This window comes from Jatropha curcas, chromosome 3 (genome assembly GCF_041381405.1).
Source record: "Jatropha curcas cultivar XTBG-Jc1 chromosome 3, XTBG_Jcur_1.0, whole genome shotgun sequence".
Classification (NCBI taxonomy): domain Eukaryota; kingdom Viridiplantae; phylum Streptophyta; class Magnoliopsida; order Malpighiales; family Euphorbiaceae; genus Jatropha; species Jatropha curcas.
Genome location: NC_143153.1, coordinates 5,375,761 through 5,400,960, shown reverse-complemented (window position 1 = coordinate 5,400,960; position 25,200 = coordinate 5,375,761). Strand labels below are relative to the sequence as shown.

The following is a 25,200-nucleotide window of genomic DNA, read 5'->3' as shown; positions in this document are numbered from 1 at the left end:
AATTTAATTAGTTATATTGATATCTTATATAATTCAGCTCATATTTCTATTAAAGAATGTAATTTTATTAATCATTTTTTAAAATGCTTTCATGATTTTGATTGGCTAAAAAATAAAAAGAATCATAATTATTTATAAATATATAATTTGACTTATTAGATGGCTTTCTTATTTTATTGTTAATGTATATTTATTTACTAGAAGAGATTATAATGAAAGTTATTACCAAAATATGTAAATTAATTATAAAATTTATAATAGAAGCTATATGATAATTTTTATAAATCAAGTTTTTCCTTAAAAAAGAAAATGAAAGCAACAAATGTATAATAAAAACCGTATGAATCAGTACGTTGACATAGAACTAAAAAAATATTTACGGTACATATAAAGTGTAATATAATTTAATCACTCAATTTAAATAACAATTTATACTTTAATATTATAAAAATAAAAAAGTAAACAAGTATAAAGAATGAATATATAATGAACATAGTCAACATGCAACACATGTTATAAAGAATACTAGTATATATAAAAGTATGAATGAGGGGGAACATTGGATTCCTAAAATGCACTACTAAGTTTATGAATTAATAAAAATATCATTACTAATCCTATTCTAATTATGATATCAATTCATTATTTTTATTATATTAATATTATAAATTTAATCCCATTCTAATTAGGAATTTGTCCATAATATATTTTATTTTTTATTTTTTTAGTTTCAAGTATTTTGATGACTTTTGAAATTCATATACATATAAAAATACTGTAATTTAATATATTATAATTTAACTATATTATAAAATAAGATATTAAATTTATTAATCCCTTATTGGTAGCTCTTTTTTATTAATATTATAAGTTTAATCTCATTTTAATTAGGAATTTGACTTTAATCCTATTCTAATTATGATATTAATTTATTATATTAATATTATAAATTTAATCTCACTATAATTAGGAGTTTTTCCTTTAATACTATTCTAATTAATATTTTGTTCTATCATACCACTATATATACGTTTGATTTTAATTACTTTTACGTTTTGACTATCAACAATTTATTACTCTTGAATATCATGAATTTATTACTTTTGATTATCAAAAATTATTACATCATGCTTTGCTAATTTAATTTGAAATTATTGAGTTTACAGTCATTTCTTATTATTGTAGTAAGTATAATCTTAACTTTCTCTATTTATAAACTAATAGAATAATTTTTATTTATATTTATTAAGTATGTTCTAACAACTATAAGAAGTTTAATATAATTCTAAACAGAAAATTATTAAAAATTTTAATATTATTGTTTGAAAAATAAAGCTAATTCAATTAAAGATTTTAATTTTCTATTTAAATATAAATTCTATTGAATAAAATAATAAATTATAGTATGTGTTATATAAGATATATATGGTAAGAATATACAATTTTAAGGATTTTAATTTTATTGGTTGAAAATAAAGCTAATTTAATTATTAAGGATATAAATTTTATCGGATAAAATAATATATTATATTATATTATATATATTATATAAGATATATGTGGTAACAATATACAACTTTAAGGATTTTATTGGTTGAAATAATAAAAATAATTGACTTTTGAATAAATAAATTCATTAGTTAAAAAAAAAAAAGGAAATAAACATCACTGACTTTTGTGAATATAGTCTGTATATTAGTTAATTAAAATTTGTGTTCTCTTGACAATCAATACATGCAAAATGTTAATTAATTTTAAATAATATTTAAAGTAATACAAAATGTAATAAACTAATCAAATATATAAGATTTATAATAATAATAAATTAATTAAATAAACTATATATATTAATATTAAACTATAAGATTAAATAAAATGTAATAAACTAATCAAATATATAAGATTCCTAATAATAAAAAATTAATTAAATAAACTATATATATGTGTGTATTTTATTAACATTAAATCAAATATATATTAGAAATTATAACAAAAAAATTATATCCAATCTTAATTAGGAATGAAAATCCTATTATAGAAGTTTTGATTGAATCCTATATTAAATTAATTATATTTATAATTTTATTGCAAAAGAATTTAAATATTTTATATTAAAAATCTAAAATAATTAATTTATAAGTTATGAATTGAAATTCCTTTTTTTCCTCATATTTTCTTTTGTTTGCTTTGTTAATATTGTTAGCTATTTTTTGCCTCATTATTCTCTTGAAGGTATTAGTTATTTTATCCTTAATCTGCTAAGTAAATTTCTTAATAATTTTCAATTAGTATAAATTTGTTAAATTTTTAAAAAAATTTATTTAAATCATGATTGTAATTTTTTTAATATTTAACGCTCCTTTTTTTTAAGTTGTTGCATATTTTACTTTAAAAATTTATTATACTTTGATGTTAATATTACATCTATTATTATGGTAATAAATGACAAATATTTAAATTATAACTCAATTGAAAATTTAATCTATCAAATAACTATATTTTCTTTGGCTACTATTAAGGATTTTTTGGCTTTTATTATCAATAATTTATTGAAAACTCTTTAGTATCAAAAGTTTCTTTGTTATCGCTATATAAAGGAACTTCTCACTTTATTATTATTAATAGCTGATATACTCATTTTAACTTTTTAATTTTTTTTAATTTGGGTAAACTATCAAAAAAAATTTGAATTTGATTACCAATAATATATATATATATATATATATATATATATATATATTTATTTATTTATAGCGAGATCTTGGATCAAATGATTATTTATTTTTAACTTTATAACTATTTCATTTTGTCAAAAATCTATTGTAAAAATTACTAAAATTTTTCATTAAATAGTAGATATGTATGATAGTGATTTGCACATATTTTTATATATGTAATAATTATAATAAAAAATATTGAAATGTTATATTGTCTTTGTAAAAATTAATGAAAAATATATAAAACAATAAATTATAAATAATCAATCTAACGGGTAGTAAATATAAATTTATCTAAATCAAATCCAAGTGACCAACGTGTTTCATCATTAATCTTCAGCCCATCTTACCTATTGACAATGGTTGGAGAATGGTAAGGGTCAAAGAATTTTGTTTGGTTGATTTGCAATAGAAAATTGAATTTTCTACACGAAATAGGTGTAAGGATTAAATAATCCACTAATACAATGTAGTCAAGATAGAATAAAATTCGCTCATTAAAAAAATAATAATAATTCACTCTGTGACTAAAAAAAGAAAATTAAATTAAATTAAATAAGAAAAAAAAATAATAATTCACTCTATGAAGTTTCTTATTCAATTAAATTAAATAAGAAAATTAAAAATGTACTAATTGGGAATAAATTTGTGATTATAAATACAAAAAAAAAAAAAAAAAAATCATATTCACATCCTTTTGGTTAATTTAATTCTTATAGACTATGGATACAAGGTTTTAGACAGGTTGCAATTTTTTTTGCCTATTCTATGGTAACTTGAAGCTTCAAGTCAATTAATGCATGCCAAAAAAATAGTAATAATAAATAATAAGTTTGGTAGAATTTTTAATGATTTCTTTCGCCATTAATTGAGTCAAAGAAGATGATAGTTCTTGAAAGAAAAAAAAAAAACATGAATACTATGCAGAGCATAGTTATTTATACTTCTCCATTTACAGATATAACTCAGTTTAAGATTGTCGTACAGTAATTAAAGAGTAACAAAATATTTATTAATTTGATTAAATTATTTTTTAAAAAATTATAAAAATAATTGTCACATTTAATATAAGTAAAGGTAAAATTAAAAAAAATATTAATTACATTTTAATATTCTCAAAATGACTTATGGACAAAAAAATTATCATAAAACCACCTACGTTTATGGACAAAGAAAATAGTATACTATTCTTTTAATTGAGTACAATTAAATACAATTTTTTTCTCTATCTCTATCATTTAAATCAAAATGAACACGTCATTTCTTTAAAGTGTTTTATTTTTATTTTTTTGCATTGTTATGGTTGATAATAAATATATAATGATGATGATAAAGTCACTGTGTATCCTGTGATTGAGAAACTATGCCCTTAATTAAATAATTAAATTAAGCCAATATCATAACAATTAAAAAAATATATTTTAGAATATGCCTTTTCTTGTATCTAACGTATGCAAAATGCAAATTTGAGTATCTTCTATCTATAGTTTTTAATTATAATATAGTTTTCGTTGGACAATATCGTCAACAAAAATATGCTTCATTTGTATCCATTTGTCAAGTCAATAGACTGCTTTCTATTTTACCAAATTAACTGGTTGCATTTCATATTATTAATAATAAATAACCGGACCACAAATAAGTTTTCAATTAAAATTTTAAAAATAAATTGTTAATATGCATTCTATATTTATTATTTCAAAATTAACAATTTTAAGCTATATTTAGTGTGTCATAATGGAATAAAATGTAATGTAATCCAAAACATTTTTACTGATTTTTCTCCAAAAAAAAAAAAAAACATTTTTACGGTAAACATTATATTAAAAATATTTTTAATTACAATTAATTATGTTTCACCAAAGATGATTTTAGTTGACTTGTCCAAAATTAACACTTAATTATTAATTTATGATTACCTTTAAAAAAAAATTATAAATTTGTGATTTATTTTTTTAATTATAAAAATTTGAGTGGCATTTAAACCAAATTTTCCTCAAGATTATTTCAATTCTCAACTACCCATCCAAAAATCCCAATAAAATAAAATGCGACGGTATCGGTCCATGTGAAATGAGTCTGTTTGTGCTTTTGCTTGTCAGTTTGTTTCTCACTTTCCACCTCTCTATCGCATCTCTCTATATGTATATATACACACACCAACTGACTCTTCAGCCATTAATCTTATACACTTGTAGCCAACTATAGCAGAACCTCTGCTTCAATTTGCAGTTGCAGTCTATATCACAGGTATTTGTTTTCTCTCTCGATTTCTCCGTCGTTTTCCCGGCATTTCTTTTGCTTCACCTTCTGCTTTATATTTCTTCATGATCTTAAGATTGTTCACCTTTTCTCATTTCTTGACTACTCCCTTATAGCTTAGCTTTTAGTTTCTTTCTCCCTTGTTTGGTTTCCAAGAAAGCTCAGTAAAGAAAATCGCAATTTCGATCTCTGTTTCTGTGTTTTCTCTTTCACTATCCAGCTTCTTTTTTTTTTTTTTTTTTATCGGCAAACAAATCTTATAAGGAAAACAAAAAACAAACGCATTTTTACTATTTTGGCAAATAGTATAGTGACAGACTCTATTAATTTTACTTTTTCTAGTTTAATTGTTTTTTTTTTTTATTACAGAAAGGAAAAGAAAAATTAAAGGGTGTTAGTTTGTGCTACTTGTCCCTTATTTTCTGGGGCGAGTATATCCGTTTGGTTTTGGTTTGCCAAAAGCGTGAGAGGAAAAGAGAAGTAGGCTTAATCTATGATGATTTAGTGGATCACACGATAAGATCTCTTTTGCTATGAACTAGTTGTAGATAGGCAGCAATTCTGTGTTGAGTAGAGCACTTACAAAGTTTTTGTCAAATTTGAATTGGCTTTTGATAAGCAAAGACTAATTGGTTTTGTCATTGTTGTAGATTTGTATTCGTTGTAATCACATGGCTCCTGCAGCAGCAGAAGTAAAGCCTAGAGGTATTGTATTTTCTACATTTTGATAAGTATGAAAATATTTTGCTAATTAGAAAAACAGACAAGTGCAATAGATTTCATTTGGTGGATTGGAGGAGATGGGTGGGTGAGTTATTATAATAATTAAGAGATCCACCAACAGATTAGTTTATGAGCTTGGTTTTTTATTTTCATATTTTATATGCTAACTAGGTTTGTTCGATTGCCTTGGTTGATATTTTCTGTAGATGTTTGCATCGTCGGTGTTGCCCGTACACCAATGGGTGGATTTCTTGGTACACTATCATCTTTACCTGCCACCAAGCTGGGATCTATAGCTATTGAAGGTTAGAAAACAAGCTGTTTTGTAAGCTGTTTGATGTTCAGGTAATCTCTGTTACCATTAGATATTCGGTGTTTTTTTTTTTCTAACTGTTTTTTTTTTTTGCAACTCGTAGCTGCTCTTAAAAGGGCCCATGTTGATCCATCGCTTGTACAAGAAGTTTTCTTCGGCAATGTTCTCAGTGCAAATTTAGGGCAGGCTCCTGCTAGACAGGCTGCATTAGGTGCAGGAATTTCTAATTCAGTAGTCTGTACTACTGTTAACAAAGTTTGTGCTTCAGGGATGAAAGGTGCACCCCCTGATTGTTAATGTTATTTTCTTGGTTGTTCTCCAATCTGTTTGAAACGTGATTAAAACATGTTGGTTTCTCTTTTTCTTTTTTGGGAATATTGCAGCAACTATGCTTGCTGCACAGAGTATTCAGTTAGGCATCAATGATGTTGTTGTGGCTGGAGGAATGGAGAGCATGTCCAATACTCCTAAATACCTGGCAGAAGCAAGGTCAGTGTTAGTCGTATTTATATTTCTATTATTTCAAACTCAGTTGCATATTGTCTGATTAAATTATTACAAGCAGGAAGGGATCTCGACTTGGACATGATTCTCTAGTTGATGGAATGCTGAAAGATGGGTTGTGGGATGTTTATAATGATGTTGGCATGGGAAGTTGTGCTGAAATATGTGCAGATAATCATTCAATAACAAGGGAGGACCAGGTATTGCATTATTTTCACCCGTTCCATCATCTCAATGTTGCATGTGCCATTAGGTTATTTTCCTCATCTAAAAAATGTGTTTCAGACCAACTTGACCTGTAATTCATTTTTTTTGCAAAAAAGTTACAGTAAGATACAAATGAATTTTCCCGTAGAATTTAATTGCAAGTCCACTATATATTAATGACAAAAATTCAAAGAACATGATTTTTAGTTTGAATTGTTATGCAACTTGTTTGTCTGCCCATTTTAAAAGGACCAATAGGAAGCATAGGTTGTGCATATTGAGCATTAGTTGATATATTATCAGTTTGAGACGGTTATCATGTTAACCATAGAAATAGAGTCATTCAGGGTTCATTTCTATATATGGAGCAAAAAACATGTATACTGAAAATGATAACAGCTGAAATGGTAAAATTACTAACAACTGCTCACCAAAATTTCAAGTATGAATAAAACAAAGTAGGAGGTTTTATTTAATTAAAAACTCCAGCTACTTTAAGAGTTAAGCCAGGGGTGGGGTTGAGTTAAACCCTGCCTATAGGTCCTAGATTGTCCTAGGACACCATCCCTCTGCTGTGAGGGACATCAACTATAGTCAGAGAGGATTCTCGAATAAACTCACGCGCAGCATGAAACTAATTCACCACCTTCAAAACTGCATTGGAGCAAGCTTAACCATTAGGCTACTAGTGATGATTGTATTCATTTTCTAACAGAACTTATATAGTCAGTTTTCCGCATTCATTTTTAAATCTAAGTCCATGGTTCTTTTTCTTTTTCTTTTTTTTACTATATTTTGTAATTAATTTGACAAGATTGTGGTTATATTATATTTGTAATTAATTTGACAAGATTGTGGCAGGATAACTATGCTATTCAGAGTTTTGAGCGTGGTATTGCTGCACAAGAAGGTGGTGCCTTTGCATGGGAAATAGTTCCGGTTAGACATCTGCTTTTAGGTTAAGTGATATTGCCTTTGTATTTTCTCGTGAATACCTTTTATCTCAATCTGGTACTTCCCAGGTTGAAGTTTCTGGGGGAAGGGGAAAACCTTCAACAATCATTGATAGGGATGAAGGCATAGGAAAGGTATATATTGTTTATACTTCATATCAACGCAATACATGCATTTGTTGTCACTTGCAGTCATCTAAATTTATCTCTGAGATGCATGTTGTTTTTTCTGCAAATAGACCTTCTATTAGAACAGTAATTAATGCCATCCATTTTTCGCTGCTGTTACATTCTTCTGTTTGATGTATTATGCCAGTTTGACCCTGTAAAATTGAGAAAGCTCCGACCAAGTTTCAAACAAGATGGAGGCACAGTTACTGCTGGCAATGCCTCTAGCATAAGGTTTATTATCTTTTATCTTCATTTTCGTAATCATCTTTATTTGCTAATATAAATAAAGTAAATATTTTATTAGATGTCCCTGTACATTGCAATTGCTTCAATAGAGCTCTACCCCTGTCCTTCTACAAACATCTTATTTTTTATTTATATTGAGTTGAATGTTAAAGAGCAACTGAAAACATTAAGTTACTGGTCTTCTGCAGAAGATGCTGACTTACTTTTTCTTTTTAGCAATTTTATAATTTTGGCAACTTATATTTGCTGAGCTACGAGTTAACATTGTAATTATAAGTGGTTCATTTTTCAATTTCATGTATGTCTATTTAAGTGGTTTTCATGTATGTTGTGCTATTTTTATGAAGATATGGACCTAAGACTTTATTGAACATGAAAATTTCCCTCATTAACAGTGATGGAGCTGCTGCTCTAGTTTTGGTGAGTGGAGAGACAGCTCTTAAGCTTGGATTGCAAGTGATTGCGAAAATCACAGGGTATGCTGATGCAGCTCAGGTAATAATTGCATGCACGTGAATCATGCACGTGAATCTAGATTCATGCTGGAGTGGTTCCGAGTGCCTGAAGTGGGAAAAAAGGACTTGATATTTTTTTATTTAAATTCCTTTGTATTTTAAGTTTCAATAACCATGCTGCTTCATTATTATTCACATTTCACTGTGCAGGCACCAGAGTTATTTACAACAGCTCCAGCCCTGGCAATACCTAAAGCATTATCTAGTGCTGGCTTGGATGCTTCTCAAGTCGATTACTATGAAATAAATGAAGCTTTTGCTGTAAGCTCTCATGCTTTATGCTATATCTGATTTGCCCATGAACGTATGTGTTAAACATCTTTATTTATGACGTGGTTACATGCAGGTTGTAGCTCTTTCCAATCAGAAACTGCTTGGACTTAATCCAGTGAGTACTTCAGTATTAACCGTTTCTATCTGCACTCATCTGTATAGTTTGAGATATTGACATGAAAAGTATGACAAAATGCTCAGGACGAGTTGCATTTTTTGTGTTTTCTGGTTCTTTATCTCTATTTGCTCTTCCGATATAGTTACTATTGGCATTGGAGGTACACTACCACATTTTCTGTTGTTAAACTTGTTTTAAACTGTTCACAGGAAAAAGTTAATGTACATGGTGGAGCTGTATCCTTGGGACATCCACTAGGTTGCAGTGGAGCTCGTATATTGGTCACACTTTTGGGGGTATGTTTATGCTGGATCACTGTCTTAATCCCAGTCTATATTTGCTGAACTGTTACTCATGCTGTCAGCTTTCCCATTTCTCTTACTAAAACTTGAATGATTTTGTAGGTACTGAGGCAAAGAAATGGGAAATATGGTGTTGGTGGTGTTTGCAATGGTGGAGGAGGTGCATCTGCTCTTGTTCTAGAACTTCTGTAGGCATTTTGATGTACGGTAAGTCAAATCTGATGCACATTACAGTTATGATCCATTTAATCACATGAGACATGTCTGATTAGACCTAATTACGGCAAAAATTATTTCTAAGAGTTGCAGCTACATCACTATATTTTCTTCTTTCAATCTATTAATATGGAGAGAAATTGTCTAGTTCATCAGAGAATGAATCGGAAAAATATTGCTTTCTGCTATTTATTGAGTTCGTGTGGTTCTCGAAAATAAATTTCTTTCGTAGAACTGATTTTAGTTTGGAACTAGCTGTTTACTTGAGGAGCCTGTTTTGGTACAGATAAAATTTGTCCATGTCACTCCTAAACTGAAATTTATAAAACTCAACATAATCAAGTTTGAATGAATTTTGAAATTTATGGAATTCAAGATAATTAAGTATAAACAAAAGTCGCCCATTGCACCCCTAAACTGTAAGTTTATGGAATTCAACATAATTAAACAAAATTTTATAATTTGTAAATGAATTTTGTACTTCGAAATTATTTATACCGAACAATAGGTAGGTATGATTTCTAGTTTTGCTGTGACAAAAATAATGATCCTTACTGTCACTGTTGTATGTGTTGATTGCTTCATTCGTTTTTTACACTGTTTGCTCTCGATTCTTCAGGTTCAAAATGACCGGTGGTACCTCTTGTAGAAGATTAAATCTTAGTAGCTGTCAAATTTCAATGTTGTGCAATTTTACTGTGTTTCCTTCATTCAATTTTTGTTTCTCTTCTAATAACCAGAATTTATATTTAGCTTTTGAAAGAAATATATGCTCAATTTTATTATCTCATTTTGCCTTTCTGAGAATCACTTCGATCTTAATACATCTTACATCTCTGCATAACATATGCAAATAGGTTTACATGTTCCATTTGATAACCTGCTTTTCAAATTGTCTTGTTTAACTTATTTGTGTTTGGAAATATGTAGGGCAATTTGTAAAAAGTGTAGATTTCTTTATTTTCATCACCCTTTTAAAAAGAAGACGGGTAAAATTCGTCATTTTTCCTTAAATTGAAGGACTAAAATATAAATGAAAATTTTTCCTTACAAATAAGAGTTAGTACATTATATTAAACCAAAATTTAGGGGTGGGCTAAAGAAATAAATATTAGAATCTTACTAATGAAATTCTAATTAATACAAATATTTAGCTAGAGGATGATGAGACTTCTTTTTAAGATTAGACGTAAAACAAACTGATATGGACAAAAGAGTATAATAAAATTTTTGATTGGCTGGACAAATGTTTAAGGAGGTGTCCATCACCACATAACAATCAAGAAGCTTATTTTTCCAATTGATACTCTCTCTCTCTCTCTCTCTCTCTAGTCATTTAGGCATGTTTTAAATTCTAATATTATATTTGCCCACTTGCAAGTCGTTTAGATGCTCCAATCCAACATCAAGACTGTGACAAAGAATTTGGTAAACGTATTGAATTGAAAAAAAATAAATTAATAAATTCTTTATTGAGGTCCCCATATCGTGCTTACAAGTCATGCACTTGGTTATTTAGGGTGGCTGCCAAACTGCATTTAATTTTTTTTTATTTAATCAGTTATTTTGCATTGCCATACTCTAATATAAATATTTATTTGTTTTTCTTTATTAAAAATATATAAAATAACACAATTAAGTTTGAGTAAAACTTGTAATAAAGCAATATACAATCAAATGGGCGAACAAGATGAATTCAAATTCACAGCACTGCATTTGAAATCTAGAAGGTTTTACTTTTTTTTTTCTATAGTCAGCAAAATTAATTTATTTTATTATAATAAAACGTATCAGAAAAAACTTAACTTATTTTATTTTATTATAATAAAACATATTAGAAAAAAGTTAATTTATGCAAGTAATTTAATTCGATCCAATTGGCTCTCTAGAACACCTAACCTAATATGAAAAAGTTAAGTGAAAAAACTTGATAAAAAATATCTCAATAAAACAAAACCATAAAGGACATCTATAAGATCTCTTTTTGAGATAAGAAGAAAGGAAAAAAAAAAAAATACATTACATAATCAAAACCAAACTTTAAAGCCATGCTAAAAGAAGTTCCGCAGCATTCATTCCTTTCTTAGCTAAATAGCAAAATGATTATGTTTTTGATTGACAAACCAAAATCAACCTGAACCAAAAAACATGGCTACAAATCAAATTTATTAAAATGACCCCACCATTACCGTGACCGCTTATCCTTTTATGAAATCCAATAGATTGTGTTTAGAATCTAATTAAACAATAAGGCATGGAAGAATTATCACAAGGACTAAACAACTCACTAGCTTTAAAAATCGTGAATAATTTAGCTTCATTAGAATTTAAGATTCCCACCAATTGACAAAAAACACATATAACCAAACCAAGAAAATTTCTTAATGCAGAGACCATGTAAAAAAAAATAAAATTAATTGACAATTCAAATCATTATTTAAATTTCATGGTCTTCAGTTTGAGTCCTCTCAACTATCAATAATTTTTACCAATTTAGTGAGTCAAACGAATAATTATTCTTATTGTGTAGCCCATTATATTATTCAAGTATATTAAACCTTTCAATGTAAAAAAAAAAAAAAAAAATCAGTATTCAATTTTCATTTTAAAAATTTCTGACTAGTGGTTTTGACTCGTAGAAATTTGTTATTTAATTTTTTTTTAGATATTAACAGAAGTATTTGATTTTGAAGCTTAAATTTTTAAAAATTTTTAATCACCGGCAACCTATCTAGATTTACAAATTCAATAATAGCAGTTAAACACAAAATTTTGGTCGTTAGGATATTTCACCTAATATTATATTATATATATACTAAGATGAAAACCAAATTCACTGCCCGTAAAATTCGCCGTTATAACCCCTCTTACGTGATTCAGCAATAAAGTAGGTCCCACAAATGTTAAGTGAGTTGACAGCCTTTTTTGATTTTTACATATGTATTATAAACGCAGATTACGCAGCTGCACGGTATTTGGTAGAATACTGTGGTTAGTTGTTTTTTTTTATCTAAACTATAGTATAGAATTTATATATTTTTTAGTTTTTTATTTTTTTCCGGTAACAGTAAATTAATAACTTTACACAAAAAATATATAATCATTAAAATTAAAATATACCAAGTCTTACTTTTATAATTATCTATCAAAATATATATTGGTTAATTATCGTTCCATATAAATATATTTATGATCAGTACATTTCTCAAAATTTTTATATCATTAGACTTTTTAAATTAGAATCATGTACGTGCTAAAGAAAAGTGTTAAATATTATATATTTTCTCTGTCCTAAGAAAATAATCCATCTTTTTTTTTAATTTATCCCAAAATATAATTTAATTTTCTTTTTTACCTTATAATTAATCCTTTTGGGTTTATCAAATTTGGTTTCCTTGCCAAAGTCAAAATATTACTCCATCAAGCACTCATATGTTGTCAAGTACTCGTTGGTTGTCTTTTTCTACAATAAACATTAACTTCCACTTCCACCATATCTATTATTATTTTCTGCAATTATTATTATGCTAAAGCTATGTATGTCAAGCCATAATTTTGTAATTTGTTGATACACTTCTCATTTATATATAATTATGTTGTAATTATATCATAATAATTATAATAGAAGTCATTTTAAGACTTTTAATAAGTTTTTGTTCCACAACAAATTAATTTTTTTTCCATTCCAAAAAATTTATTTATGGTAAGAGTAAAAAATTTATGAAAATTTGTTTTAAGCTAATTTATAAATTATTAAAATTTATATTACTTAGCACATAGAGTTTGAGAAATTTAAAAAATATATATTTTTCCGTAAATTCAATTAAAGTTATTGAAAAAAATGATGAAAAAAAAAAATTATTAAAATGTGAATCTTTTTATATTCATAACAAAATTTTAATATTAAAGATTAAAAATAAACATGTGAGAACATAATGTGAAACAAAAATACAACAGTCTACATAAAATAAATTTAAAACTTTAATATGATATTTTTTTTTCTCCTATTATTAATTAAAAATGTTATTTTACCAAATTCCTATTAGTTTTACATGTATTTATGAAATAAATTTTGTACTAATAAAATAGAATTTTCAAGAAAGAAAAAGAAAATACAATTTTATATAAATAAAATATATTTTTATATAAAAAATTAATAAAAAATAGAATTAAAACAAATGAAAATATAGAAGTAATCCATTTATATGTACCGCAGACATTAGCTATTGACGAGGTATCAATTGAATGAAACAGGTGCAAAAAATGCCCCAGCACTTTTCTCAAACAGCTGCAGTGTGTAAAAAACACTAAAAAAAGTGGGTGGGAACAAAATCTATAATAATAATATAAGTATTTGCCAAGCTGGCACAAAAAAGTAAACAGCGTTTAGCCGTTCAAACTTGTGGGCCCCTAACGTACTCCCTATCTTATAATATCATCCTCCTCCTCCTTTCTAGGCCCAATTGGCCCACCTCCACTTCTCTCTTTCTCTCTCTGTCAAATCTATTTTCATTTCACCAGCACCACCACCTCTTCCTCCGCCTCCGCCATAATCAAAAGCTAAGGAGGCGATTCCATATTTTCTCTCTTCTTATCATGGCGGTAGGTCTTATTTTCGCTTTTGAATATATAAAATATATCATCTTTTGTATTTGTTTTTTTTTTTATTTATTTATTGAGATTGGAGTAATATGAATCGTTTTCATTTCCTGTTTTAGGTTTGAATTTTGTGTTGGTTTTCATCGATTTATAATGATTTGATTATGTAGAATTTGGTATAAAGCTTGCTATTAAATTTTTTAATTTTTTTTTATTATGATTTTGGGGTTTATATCTTTCCAATTCGGCTCCTTTTGGGGTGGATTTCGATTTATTGCGCGAGGTGTGTGTAATAATTCATTGATTTGGTGTATTTTGTTTCCATAATTAAATCCTTTCTCTCTTTCCCATATCTAATTCTCCTTGATATTTGTATAATTAATTGTTTTACCATCATTGTTATTTTTAAAATGCCGGAATTGGAAATTTTTTATTTCCATTCAGGAAAAAATTAATAACTGGGTTCATTTAATATTATGTTTCCAAATTATCGATTTTATTGAACAAGTGGTGTTTAATTGTTTATCTTGTTAGTTGTTACCATTTATATTGCTATTTGTTGATAAATTTAATTGATTGTTTTGATGCTCATAGATCCATCTCTTTTTTTGGATTTCTCATTAGTATCCTGACACCCTTTTTGGGCATCAGACTAATGTCATTTTGGGGTTCAGGCTTCCCTCCCCATTCCATCTTTTTCTCATACTAATGGGATGTCTGTTCCAAAGTTTCCTTTTTCTTTTCTTTGTCTATATTTGTTAATTTTTCAGAGAAATATATCCAATATGGATTGGAATGTTGACTGTGTTCACTTTGTGTCCAACCTTTTAGATGTACCTCTACCCTCTTATATTTCTTTGCTATAACACACACAAATGAAAGTAAAATTTCCAAAGTCATAGTGCAATGACAAACCATTTAGCAGCTAGCTCTATGCTTAATTTCACTCTTCCTTTGCCACCAAATAATTCAATTACTTATTTCGGTTTACATGCAAAGGTTGTATTCTTCCATGGTTTCTGATTATAGTGTAATAGTTGTAATTGCTCTGTGAATGGGATGCCATCATGTAACCAGCTCGAGCTTCATACAGGAAGATAGGAAGAGAACATTATTGGTGTTGAAAAGACTACGATAATTAAAAGGATAGGTTAATTACACGGATATACATGTGCACTTTCATGCTAGATTTTGAAAGTGGCAAAGATAAAGATAATTAAAGGAAAAAGGGAAAATCTTTGTAACTATTGAAGACATTTAGATACCACTTGTAAGAGACTAGGTGGGGGTTATAATAGGATTTGAGGAGAAGCTTGTAGTCAGACAATTAATAATTTAGAAGGGTTAAAAAAAAGTATGTTTGCATGAAAACTAATTCTGAAGTACACTAAGCACGTAATTAATTTCATATTTCAATTCTAATTGTGTTTCTATGAGGTCACTTTGGCCGGATTCTGGTTCAGATCTTTCTGGATTCCTGACACAACAGTTGAGTGTCTTTTAAAGATTAGTCGTCTCTCTCCTCTCCTTAATCTTTTTTTTTTTTTTTCTCATGTGTCATCTCCCCTTTACTTGTCAAGTTGTTATTATATCTACATTTTGCTTGCCTTTTTTTAAATTTTCTCCATCTTCCCTGTGTTTTGATTCCATCTTGAAACTCAAATTTCTTTTGTTTTCCTACTTGAGAATAGAAAGTTTCCTAGTTCAGAAATTCTGTCTTCAATGAATGTTCTCTATTGTTTTGTTGTTCCACTTCTAATCATTCACAATGAATAGTTAATGCTAAGTATTCAACCATTAAATCTTCCAGCTTTGCTCAATTGTCTTGATGTGTCTTTCTCAAATGCGCTATGTATTAGGAGCCAAGCTTAGTTTCTCTATTTAAACAAATGAAGGTTAATGAAGCCTGTGATATTCCCAAACAAATGGCCGAGGCTACTTTATTTGTTTCTGGATCTTATTATCTGTAGTTGAAACTTGAAAATATAAATTTTACAGAGATGGATGTCGATATAAGAAGTGCTGAACCATGAAAACCCACTTGAATTTCTTGAGAACTTTGCTCTACTGTTGGTGTATCATGTGGGAGTTTCTTAAATACATAGAGAGTGTATGATGAAATGGTTTGAGGAATGTGATTTGTCATATATATTTCTATTAGCTTACTTGTGTTTTAATTAATAGAGCTTTTCTTGTGTTATCTAATAGTATTTCTTAGGAAATAAACTGAATCTGTCCATCTGTATTAACCTTATGGGTTCTTTACAAAATCTACATATCGCCTTTTCCAATGATGGTATTTGCATACGAGGAGACCAAAAGGCATTAAGAAACTTACTAGAGCAGGGGAAAGGAGAAGAGATAGAGAGAAGAGAAGAGAGGCAATGGAAGGATAGAGAAAACTATCCTTAGCTTGGCCATCTTTGTTATACAGTTGGATTAGAAAATGTTTATTTGGCTGCCAAGTTAAAAATCTAGAGAGACCTCAGCCAGAATCCAGTAAAATGTCTTTATTGAAACACAATATAACCCACCCTGAGACTTAGATATATGTACTGTTGACAGGTTTATATGTTCATAAGCATGCCTGTGTTGTGTCCATCTAAATCAAGGTTTTCCATTATGAGCCTGGAAATGAAAGATTTTTGCTGTCTTCTGAATCATGAGAATTTTTACATTTCCCCAATGTCCAGAATGATTTCCGTCGTGCTCCTAAAAACTCAGTTTGAGCAAGTTAACTTAAACTGTTGATTCTTATTAATGGACGAGCCTTACTTCCTCAAACTTGAATGTGGGACCCTCTTAAACTCTTCAATCGCAGTACCTAATGTTGTCAATGAGCCATATGTTACTTTTTTGGGCTTGGTCAATTGTTTTTTAATTAACATTCATATCCTGTCTTGTTTTGGTTGAGTTAATGTGGCTGTCGTTACTTCTTTTTTCAGTAATGAACTCTATGCTCAGTACCTGACATGGATATCTATTAGCTACCACACCAATTGACCTTGAGGTCCTCAATATAATGATAGAATGAGGAAGTTAGTTGATGAAGTTCACTTTATATGTTATGTATATAGTATTATCTGTTGATATCTTCAATGCATCCAAATGTCCACAGAGCATAAATTAGGACCTGGTCATTAGCTAGGTCGGAATGCATGCTACATTGGCTCCTGTGCAAGTGGCGCCTAAAAACCTGTGGTGTCTTCCACTGAGATGACTGACCTTTCTGGCGAATTTTCAATCTTGCAGGAAAAGGGCCAACCATTACCAAAGTTTGGTGAATGGGATGTCAATGACCCAGCATCAGCTGAGGGATTCACAGTCATCTTCAACAAGGCTCGCAATGAGAAAAAGACAGGTGGAAAGCCTGACTCGCCAGCAAGAGATAACTCCTCATTCAAGCCTGGCAGTAACACTCTTGGAAAACCTCAATCTGTAAGTGAAGTCTTGGTTAAACCTTAAATTATAGCCTTTTAAATACCTTGCTCCCACTGCGAGCACTGATGTTCGTCGCTGCTAATCCAATGCCTTGATGCATGGGATATGGAGGTTTCTGTTGCCAACACCTAAATGATGATGAAGTCTTTTAATATCTCAAGATTAATATTTGGAATCTGAGTCCTCTATTTGCAGATCCATTTGCAATTCCTTCAGAGATATTGCCTGAATGGTATTTTTTTCCTATATTTCAAATACTTCGTACAGTACCCAATAAGTTATTGGGTGTTCTTTTAATGGTTTCAATACCTACAGGATTATTAAAAATACCCTTTTTGGAGAATGTTAATAAATTCCAAAATCCATTAGGTCGCTCAGTTGTGACAACTGTCTTTTTGATTGGTACTGCAGTAGCCCTTTGGTTACTGTAAACTATTCTCAAGCCTCATAATTTACTATCTGTTTATCTGTTTGACTTTATTGTTTAGTGATGCATAGGAATTGCTTTTACCATTTAAAAGTGGTTGGCTTTTCTTGTAGGTGTTTCTTTACCTCGTTGGTGCCTTTTGTACAGCTGTTAGGCCCCTCCTCTGTAAACCGCCTCTCCCTCCCTTCCCTCCCAACCCACAACCCACACACACACACACACACACACACACACACGGGGAAAAAAAAAACATGTGGTTGGCAACCTCAACTGAGAACAATTAAAGTTTTTATGCCATCTTTTTGGCATGTTACTTGAATCCTTTCATGCCTAAGCTCTATCCGACTTTAGAACTGAAAATTCTTTTTGCAATATTATTCTTTTCTGCAAGATTTTGTCTCTGAATATGAACTAGATAAATGATCTACACCACAAATGTTGTTTAATAGAAAAGATGCCTAGTTCAAATTTGATAGACTTGGCTTGTGTCTGATTGGTTCAAAATGCATTCACCATTGATTTGCAGAAAAAATGGTTTTGCTGCATACAAGCTGCTCCTGCAGAATAAAAAGGGTGGAAGAACCTTGTAAGAGCCACAATGGGAGAGTATATCTATCTACGCCAGGCCCTAGCATTATATAATCCAGGAGACTGGAGCTGTATTCAGAAGCTATGATGGGTCCTACTGGAATCTCTTTATTGTGGCTTAAAACTTTGTGAAAAAGTGGGCTTGGGGAAGAAATGTGATGAAAGAACAATGTGGTTTTCTGTTCATATAATACTGTTGGGTTATTTTTGTTATTTTTTTTTTTTCTTTAACCTATTTTCTTAATTCAATGTTTACCACTGTTATGGGTTGTTACATTTCTGTTTCTTGTTTGTTTAAAGTGATGTGATTTTCACGTGTATTAGTTTGCTTATACATAATGAAGTTCTCCTCATTTCTTATGGGAGATACGAGGCATGATCTTATTTGGTAAAATAGGTGAATTATTTTTAATCGATACCTGTGTTATGGCTACGGTTTTCTGGCGTCCAAACATATTTTACAAGGCATGTGTTTGGTCAAGATGAGGCACAAGAAATGAACATATTGATCGTATTGATCATATAACGCACGAGAGAGCAGTTCAATTTTCATACAAGGGGTTCTTTACATTTTTGGGCATTACGTTGTTTTATCAGAGAATGTCAATAGCTAAGACATTGAATTGCAGCCTCATACAAATGACGTCCCAAAACAATATAATTTTATTCAGAAACCCGAAATAACGGTCATTTTATGGTAACCCAGAAACTACCAAATTCACCAAACTGTTCCTCCTTTTATTTTACTTTCCAACCTATAATTATTTTTTACCTTTTCCTTGCCTTTTTGGGTCTTGCTGCATTTCTTATAGAGGAATCTACCCCTCTTTCATATCTTTCTGGCTTAAACATGTTTTTTGGAACTTGATAAGAATCCCCATTCCAAGTACTAACCTGGAAAACGCAAATACATTTGCCATTCCTGTAAAAGGTCAACTAGAACTAAAGTTCTTTTGACAATGTAAACAACAAAATCAATTAGGCAGATCAAATGAACCACTAACTTCTTAAAGCTTCTATGTGTAAATGCTGACGTGTGTTTGTTACTTTTCCTTTTCCATACTTTTTCTAACACTACGACTTTCAGGAAGTCTAATTCACTTACATAACTAAGGCCTAAGGGAAATTACATGACCAAAAAAATTGAGCCCCAAACCTTTTTGCTGCAGCATGTTATGTGTAAATTTCAATCATTAATGCAATCAGGCAGCACATATACTTTTTCCCATGAGCCGCAAACAAGACATCTTTTTTCTTGCAATTAAGCTACAAGGATGGCCGCAAGATCTTTCGCTCCTCCAAAGCCAGTCTCTTGTGCAATCGTTGTTGATGCTCGGAAAACTCCATAAACAAATCTCTCATACGTTTTGCAGTCTTGAATTCTTCAGACCCGGACTGAATGAGTTTTAAATCATTGCTAATCCTTTTGTTTCTGTACTCCAATTTGTTCTGAAAAAGTAAATGCAAAAATAAGCAATAGCAAAGGAATATAGAAGTCCAACTCTTAGTACTGGAGCTCTAGCAAGTTGGACGTTATGGAAATTAACAAACACTAATGAGCAATTTTTAGTACCAGTAGTTTGTGGTTATAAAAGTCAAACTACTTAGAAGCCCATTTACTTTAATAGCTAATAAATATTAAAAAGCTTGCCTGATATTTAGGCATCAAGGTCCCAAGTAGCACTGCATATGCATCATGCCCAGACAACTTTTCACTTATCACCCATGGCCTGCAGGCAACGAATTAAGTGATTAAATTTCTGAAAAACAAACCTAATAGCCTGAAAGGAAATTAACCAAAAAGGCATATCTGGCATCAAAATATTTTGCAAAGCTATAGTGATGCCATCAGATATTGATCAAGTAGGTAACAAAGTAAAAATTTCTTTAAAAAAAAAAAAATGCCAGATATTCTACTTTTAAGTTAAAACATTATACAGAAGTCAATAACACCATATAGGGTGACAGCCTTAGCAATATACCCATTTATATTTACATTTCCATTTAAGTGTTCCGGTTTGGGAGTTCAAATGACACAACTGTCCTTAACATAGAATGGACAAGGTGATGTTTGTTCCTCCATTGTTAGATTACTCCTCTTTTTTTTATTATTACTATTTTGCTTGTGAGACGAATATTTGCCACGTGATACAGATCTAAGGCAAAAATAGAGGCAGCCTACCTGAGAACATATTTGGCCAAGTCATAGGGACAAACTGTTAAAAGCTCTCAAGCAAAAATAGTTAACATGCAGCATATAAGACTCAACAAGCAATAAATGCATCAATGGAACATAGGAAAGATTGATGAGATCAAAGAAAAGAGAAAAAAAACTATAGCAACAATTGTTAATAGGATTAACTTCATAGCGTTAGTCTAAAGCGAGTGAGAGTATATGTCACATTACCGACCTCCCTCTCCATGAGACAATAATGTGATTGGGACTATCCAAAAATTCACATAATTGCTGAAAATTCTTCTCACAGTCCAACACAACAGCTCCATTAGTATATGTCTCTGATAACAAACTCGGGAAAACATATGCTTGAACTGAGACAGAAATTTGTCGATGTAGGAATTCAACAACTGTTGAGGGGGTTAAGTCCTTATCCAGATTGTCAATCAGCAAAACATGATGATTGTTAACCCCACCAATATCAATTTCTTCTTTAATTCTTTGAGCATGAATATATATCCTCTCTGACTCTGTAAACAAAAGATGGAGAAAGGGAGGATTGCGGTGTTAGTCTATAAACTGTTGTGACATATAAAAAACAACAGCTGTATTGACCAAAACAAAAAGTCCGTAAGAGAAAATGGCGATATAAAAGTTAGTAGATGGAAGGATACAACCATAGGAAAACAGAATAACTCTCATTTATGATTCATGTGTTATTAGGACACCAACGAACTACAAAGAGGAAGTGATCCAAGGAAGAACTATACTAAACAAATGCTTTTTAAGATATCATTCTTCCTAATTTGAATTTGTTTGTGGGGGGGGGGAGCCTAATTAGTTGAAATTTAGCATTCTGTGCAAAACAGAGTTTACATATAGCAGCAATAGTTTTAGCTAACCTTTAGATGTCCATCTATTACTCATAGACTGACTGGAACACATTTTTTCCTATAAACAGGCAAAAATAGAGTATCATAAGAAGTTGCTTGCATAAATCTTTTTTTGTGCTTAGATAACGAATTCTGGAATATCCTATAAGAAACACTTGCCCGGGTAAACTGTTGAAGAAAAGTTGACTCAGGATTCATAAAAGGCAAGACAGAAGTATCTTCATGAAGAGCGCCACAAATAGAATGTAAATGAGGTTTATGAGCAGCAGTTTCAAGTTTCTCTCTTACTATCCTTGAAAAACTGGCTAGCACAGGATCAAGCCGCATGTTGGAGTCAATAAGGCATATACTCTCAATTTTCTTGTTATTCATAAATCCAGCATTTGGACCATGCGTCCAAGTAACCACAAAGACACACATGCATTGTTCTTCTCCGTTCACCATAGAATGATCACGGTGATGAACCTGCTAAAATAGCCCCATCTGAACAATTTAGAAAATGGAAAACAGAAAACAGAACAATAATAAATACACAACCAAATGACCTATATGCCTTCCACCCCCATCCAAAAGAGGGAAAAAACATTGAATTTGAACTAGTACAACTCCTGTTATCTGTAACAAAGGCATTCAAACACATTTATAGCATTTAAGAACAATAATCATTATATTATCCAAAATGAGTTAAAGACCTGATTCCAAACATTACAATTATGTAACCAATTTGTATCAATAAATTAGCAATACAGACCACAAAAATACAATTATATCTTCTTTCAATCTCATTGCTCTGACTTTAATCCTCTAATTCTTTTTATCTTTCTATCTCTTTTCCATCTTTAATTCAGATTCTTCCCTTATTCCCTCTCCTCTACATTCCACTTAGCATTAGCAATTTCTTTTCTTTTTTTCTTTTTTTTTTCCCTCTCTTTACAAGAAATTTTTGTCCATTACTCTTGCTCTGTATTATCCTTCATTTTCACCAATCATCCACCAAAATCAACTTTGAGTTTAAACCTGTTCAATGTTACTGATGAACATCTAAACTCACAGAAGTTTGGCATTGAATAATGGCCTGTGGAGAAAAATTCGAGAAAATTTAACGAAAAGGAAACTTACGATAAAATTATTCTTTAATTAGCATTGACATGTAAATATAAAGAGTACTTACGTCATCGACTACAGCGTCGAAGAAACGAACGTCGAAGCCGGTGAAGGAGTGAGAAGCGCAAACCACCGCACCGTTAGGGACATTTTTACACTCGCGGTCCTGCAACTGAATCGAAATAGGTCTAAACCGCTTCTCGAAGTCCTCAATCTCGGCTACAGACTTGAAATTTTGCGGCTCGAAAATGCTGTCGTTTTCATCGCTGAAGTTGTCGTACTTCACCGTCAGTTTCTCCCCGTTAAGCACTGTACGGACGGAGTACCATGCGTCGTCTGCGATTGCGCGGTACTCAACGTCGTAACCGGAGGGCAAGCGTGGTTCGCCGGGTTTGACGATAGGTAATGACATTGATAGAGAGAAAGTGAGCCAAAGGTCAGTCTTTATGACGAGAGACGAGAGGGCGAAGGAAGGGAGGAGGCACGTTTTGCTTGCGCGGTTGCTTTCTCTACGCGGTACACGTGGCAATATATTCTTTTTTAAGTACTTCCTCCCTCCACTTCATCAACTGCAAATGACTGTTTATGTAATTTTATTTTTGTCACTCCGTCGGATAATTTATAAAATAAAAAAAATTTAATCATTTTTTTCCAACATTATTATTGTCTTTTGATATATATGAGAGCAAATGGATAGATTCACAGTTGAATTTTATTACTTTAATTTTATTGCATTTTGAATTTTCATTTTGACCTATTAAATTTTTAATTTATAAATTATATTTATTAAACATTTTAATTTATAAATTTATTAGATCAATTAAACACTAATTAAATAATTAAAATTTATAAAAATTACTTGTTTTAAAGGTTATATTAACTAATATTAAATCAATATTTTATAAATAAAATAAAAAATTTTAATAATTAATGTTTCCGGTGTGTAAAAATGTGGAATGTTATTAAAATTTATAAATTCACGGACTCGATAGATTATTCATAAAATTTAGAACGCTACAAATTTAAAGTGGCAAAGTTTAGGGATTAATTTAAATATCTAATCCATGTTAAATAACTATTACCTATTTAGAGAATTAATCAACCACCTATAATTTTTTTTTTTAAATTGAGATATTTATATAATGTTTTATTGTTTTAGTACATAGAAAGAGAACAAAAATACAAATTAATACATATACCATGTGGAATGAGTTATTCCAGTAACAATATAAGCTAGTCAAGAAAAAATATTATCTAGAAAATAATAAAAACATAAATAGTAAAAGCAAACTTTATAAGTCAATAATGGTCATGATTAATGAGTTTTGCAAGAATCTTAACAAACTGGATCTTAGCAACAATAGATTCGATTACCTAATGAAATTTACAACGTGTCCAGATTTGTAGTGCTTGCTTTTAATTCAGTAATGGAGGGTGAGATACCCCATCGAATCGGAAACTGCTGGAATTCAAAATGGGAATTTATTGAGTCTAATAAGGACAAAGACGTATACGTATTTATGTAAAAAAAATACCAAATACTTATATTGGGCCCTGTATTTTTTCAAAAAAATTGTGTACTGTAAAGTATCTCTATTTATTTTTTTCTTATTTAACAAATATTTATTCTAGGTAAATAAAGCGCCGTACAACTCAAACAAAACGACGACGTGGCCAAAAACATATCATACGGGGCTCTAGACTTCCCAATTTTCAGTTTTTGTTTTTATCTGCAACTAACACATCAACGCAGAAAGAAGCTTGAGAAGGAAAAACAGATAAAGATTAAAAAAAAAAAAAAAAGAGAGGCTTATAGAAAAGAGAGAAAGCATAGGGGGATAAAAAACAGTAGGGTGCCTAAATTAGGCAACACGAGAGAAGAGAAATAAAAGAGAAGGGAAAGAAGCTTAGGCCTTTTTCTTTTACAGTAACCAGTTACGCAAACCGAAGCAAGAGTTTCATCTTCTTTACTATTTTGATGTTTAGCTTTCTTCAACTGATGGTAACGATGGTAGTGCAACATTTATAAATAAAGCTTGCTCATTATGGAGCCCCAGGGTTTTTTAAAAAAAAGTTCAGGGTGCAAAAAATATATATATATACTGACTTTGTTCTATGATACCTGTTATATTTAAAAGTTCATATTCCTTAAGAAAACTATCAAATTTGTTTAAGTTACAATAAATTATTGAGTACATTAACTATATTACTCTTAATTTAATACTAATTCTCTAAGAAAACCATTAAATTGAAGTAATAATTACTGATCATGTATAAAGGGTAAACATAAAAAAAAAGAGTTATTACTTATTGGAACCACAAATGTGAAAAGTATTTTAAACTGTTTTCTCAAATGCGACAAGTATTATGCGATAAGTATTATGGAACGGAGGTAGTATTAAATAGTTGATTTCAAAATTACAGGATTAAGTTGTAAGTTATCCTTATTTAA

At 30.0% G+C, this 25,200-nt stretch overlaps 3 protein-coding genes across 6 annotated transcripts; 2 read left to right on the top strand and 1 right to left on the bottom strand.

Moving 5' to 3' along the window:
* Positions 1-4,792: 4,792 nt before the first annotated feature.
* LOC149497391 (acetyl-CoA acetyltransferase 2) lies at positions 4,793-10,310 on the top strand. Of its 2 annotated transcripts, none has more exons than XM_089719605.1 (15): positions 4,793-4,967; positions 5,630-5,684; positions 5,909-6,007; positions 6,119-6,292; positions 6,399-6,504; positions 6,581-6,719; positions 7,588-7,665; positions 7,749-7,814; positions 7,996-8,081; positions 8,492-8,591; positions 8,762-8,872; positions 8,958-8,999; positions 9,212-9,298; positions 9,407-9,511; positions 10,140-10,310. In XM_089719605.1, exons 2-14 carry the CDS (start codon positions 5,651-5,653, stop codon positions 9,494-9,496), a joined length of 1,212 nt encoding a protein of 403 aa, XP_089575731.1. In that variant the 5' UTR covers positions 4,793-4,967; positions 5,630-5,650; the 3' UTR covers positions 9,497-9,511; positions 10,140-10,310. The 2 variants fall into 2 exon arrangements, with proteins under 2 accessions (XP_089575731.1, XP_089575732.1); XM_089719606.1 differs by lacking the exon at positions 4,793-4,967 and adding an exon at positions 5,394-5,544.
* Positions 10,311-13,962: 3,652 nt separating this feature from the next.
* Positions 13,963-18,944, top strand: LOC149497390 (RPM1-interacting protein 4 (RIN4) family protein). The gene is made up of 3 exons (XM_089718940.1): positions 13,963-14,122; positions 17,372-17,557; positions 18,514-18,944. The coding sequence occupies exons 1-3, from the start codon at positions 14,117-14,119 to the stop codon at positions 18,553-18,555; spliced, it is 234 nt and encodes a 77-aa protein (XP_089575066.1). The 5' UTR covers positions 13,963-14,116; the 3' UTR covers positions 18,556-18,944.
* Positions 18,945-19,215: 271 nt separating this feature from the next.
* On the bottom strand, positions 19,216-23,259 carry LOC149497389 (uncharacterized). 3 transcript variants are annotated; one of them, XM_089718937.1, is made up of 6 exons: positions 22,816-23,255; positions 21,804-22,112; positions 21,654-21,702; positions 20,987-21,281; positions 20,227-20,305; positions 19,216-20,024 (listed from the first exon to the last, which is right to left on the bottom strand). In XM_089718937.1, exons 1-6 carry the CDS (start codon positions 23,158-23,160, stop codon positions 19,842-19,844), a joined length of 1,260 nt encoding a protein of 419 aa, XP_089575063.1. In that variant the 5' UTR covers positions 23,161-23,255; the 3' UTR covers positions 19,216-19,841. The 3 variants fall into 3 exon arrangements, with proteins under 3 accessions (XP_089575063.1, XP_089575064.1, XP_089575065.1); XM_089718938.1 differs by having other exon boundaries at positions 21,804-22,109; positions 22,816-23,254; XM_089718939.1 differs by lacking the exon at positions 19,216-20,024 and having other exon boundaries at positions 20,983-21,281; positions 22,816-23,259.
* Positions 23,260-25,200: the final 1,941 nt, after the last annotated feature.

Excerpts from the sequence above, each read along its gene's own strand:
- LOC149497389 (XM_089718937.1), bottom strand. The coding sequence starts at position 23,160 with ATGTCATTACCTATCGTCAAACCCGGCGAACCACGCTTGCCCTCCGGT. Across the intron at positions 22,113-22,815 it reads TCGACGCTGTAGTCGATGAC|CAGGTTCATCACCGTGATCA; the intron begins GTAAGTACTCTT and ends GGGCTATTTTAG. Across the intron at positions 21,282-21,653 it reads TAATAGATGGACATCTAAAG|AGTCAGAGAGGATATATATT; the intron begins GTTAGCTAAAAC and ends TTTTGTTTACAG.
- LOC149497391 (XM_089719605.1), top strand. The coding sequence starts at position 5,651 with ATGGCTCCTGCAGCAGCAGAAGTAAAGCCTAGAG. Across the intron at positions 6,505-6,580 it reads AAATACCTGGCAGAAGCAAG|GAAGGGATCTCGACTTGGAC; the intron begins GTCAGTGTTAGT and ends TATTACAAGCAG. Across the intron at positions 9,299-9,406 it reads TATTGGTCACACTTTTGGGG|GTACTGAGGCAAAGAAATGG; the intron begins GTATGTTTATGC and ends ATGATTTTGTAG.
- LOC149497390 (XM_089718940.1), top strand. Across the intron at positions 17,558-18,513 it reads CTCTTGGAAAACCTCAATCT|AAAAAATGGTTTTGCTGCAT; the intron begins GTAAGTGAAGTC and ends ATTGATTTGCAG.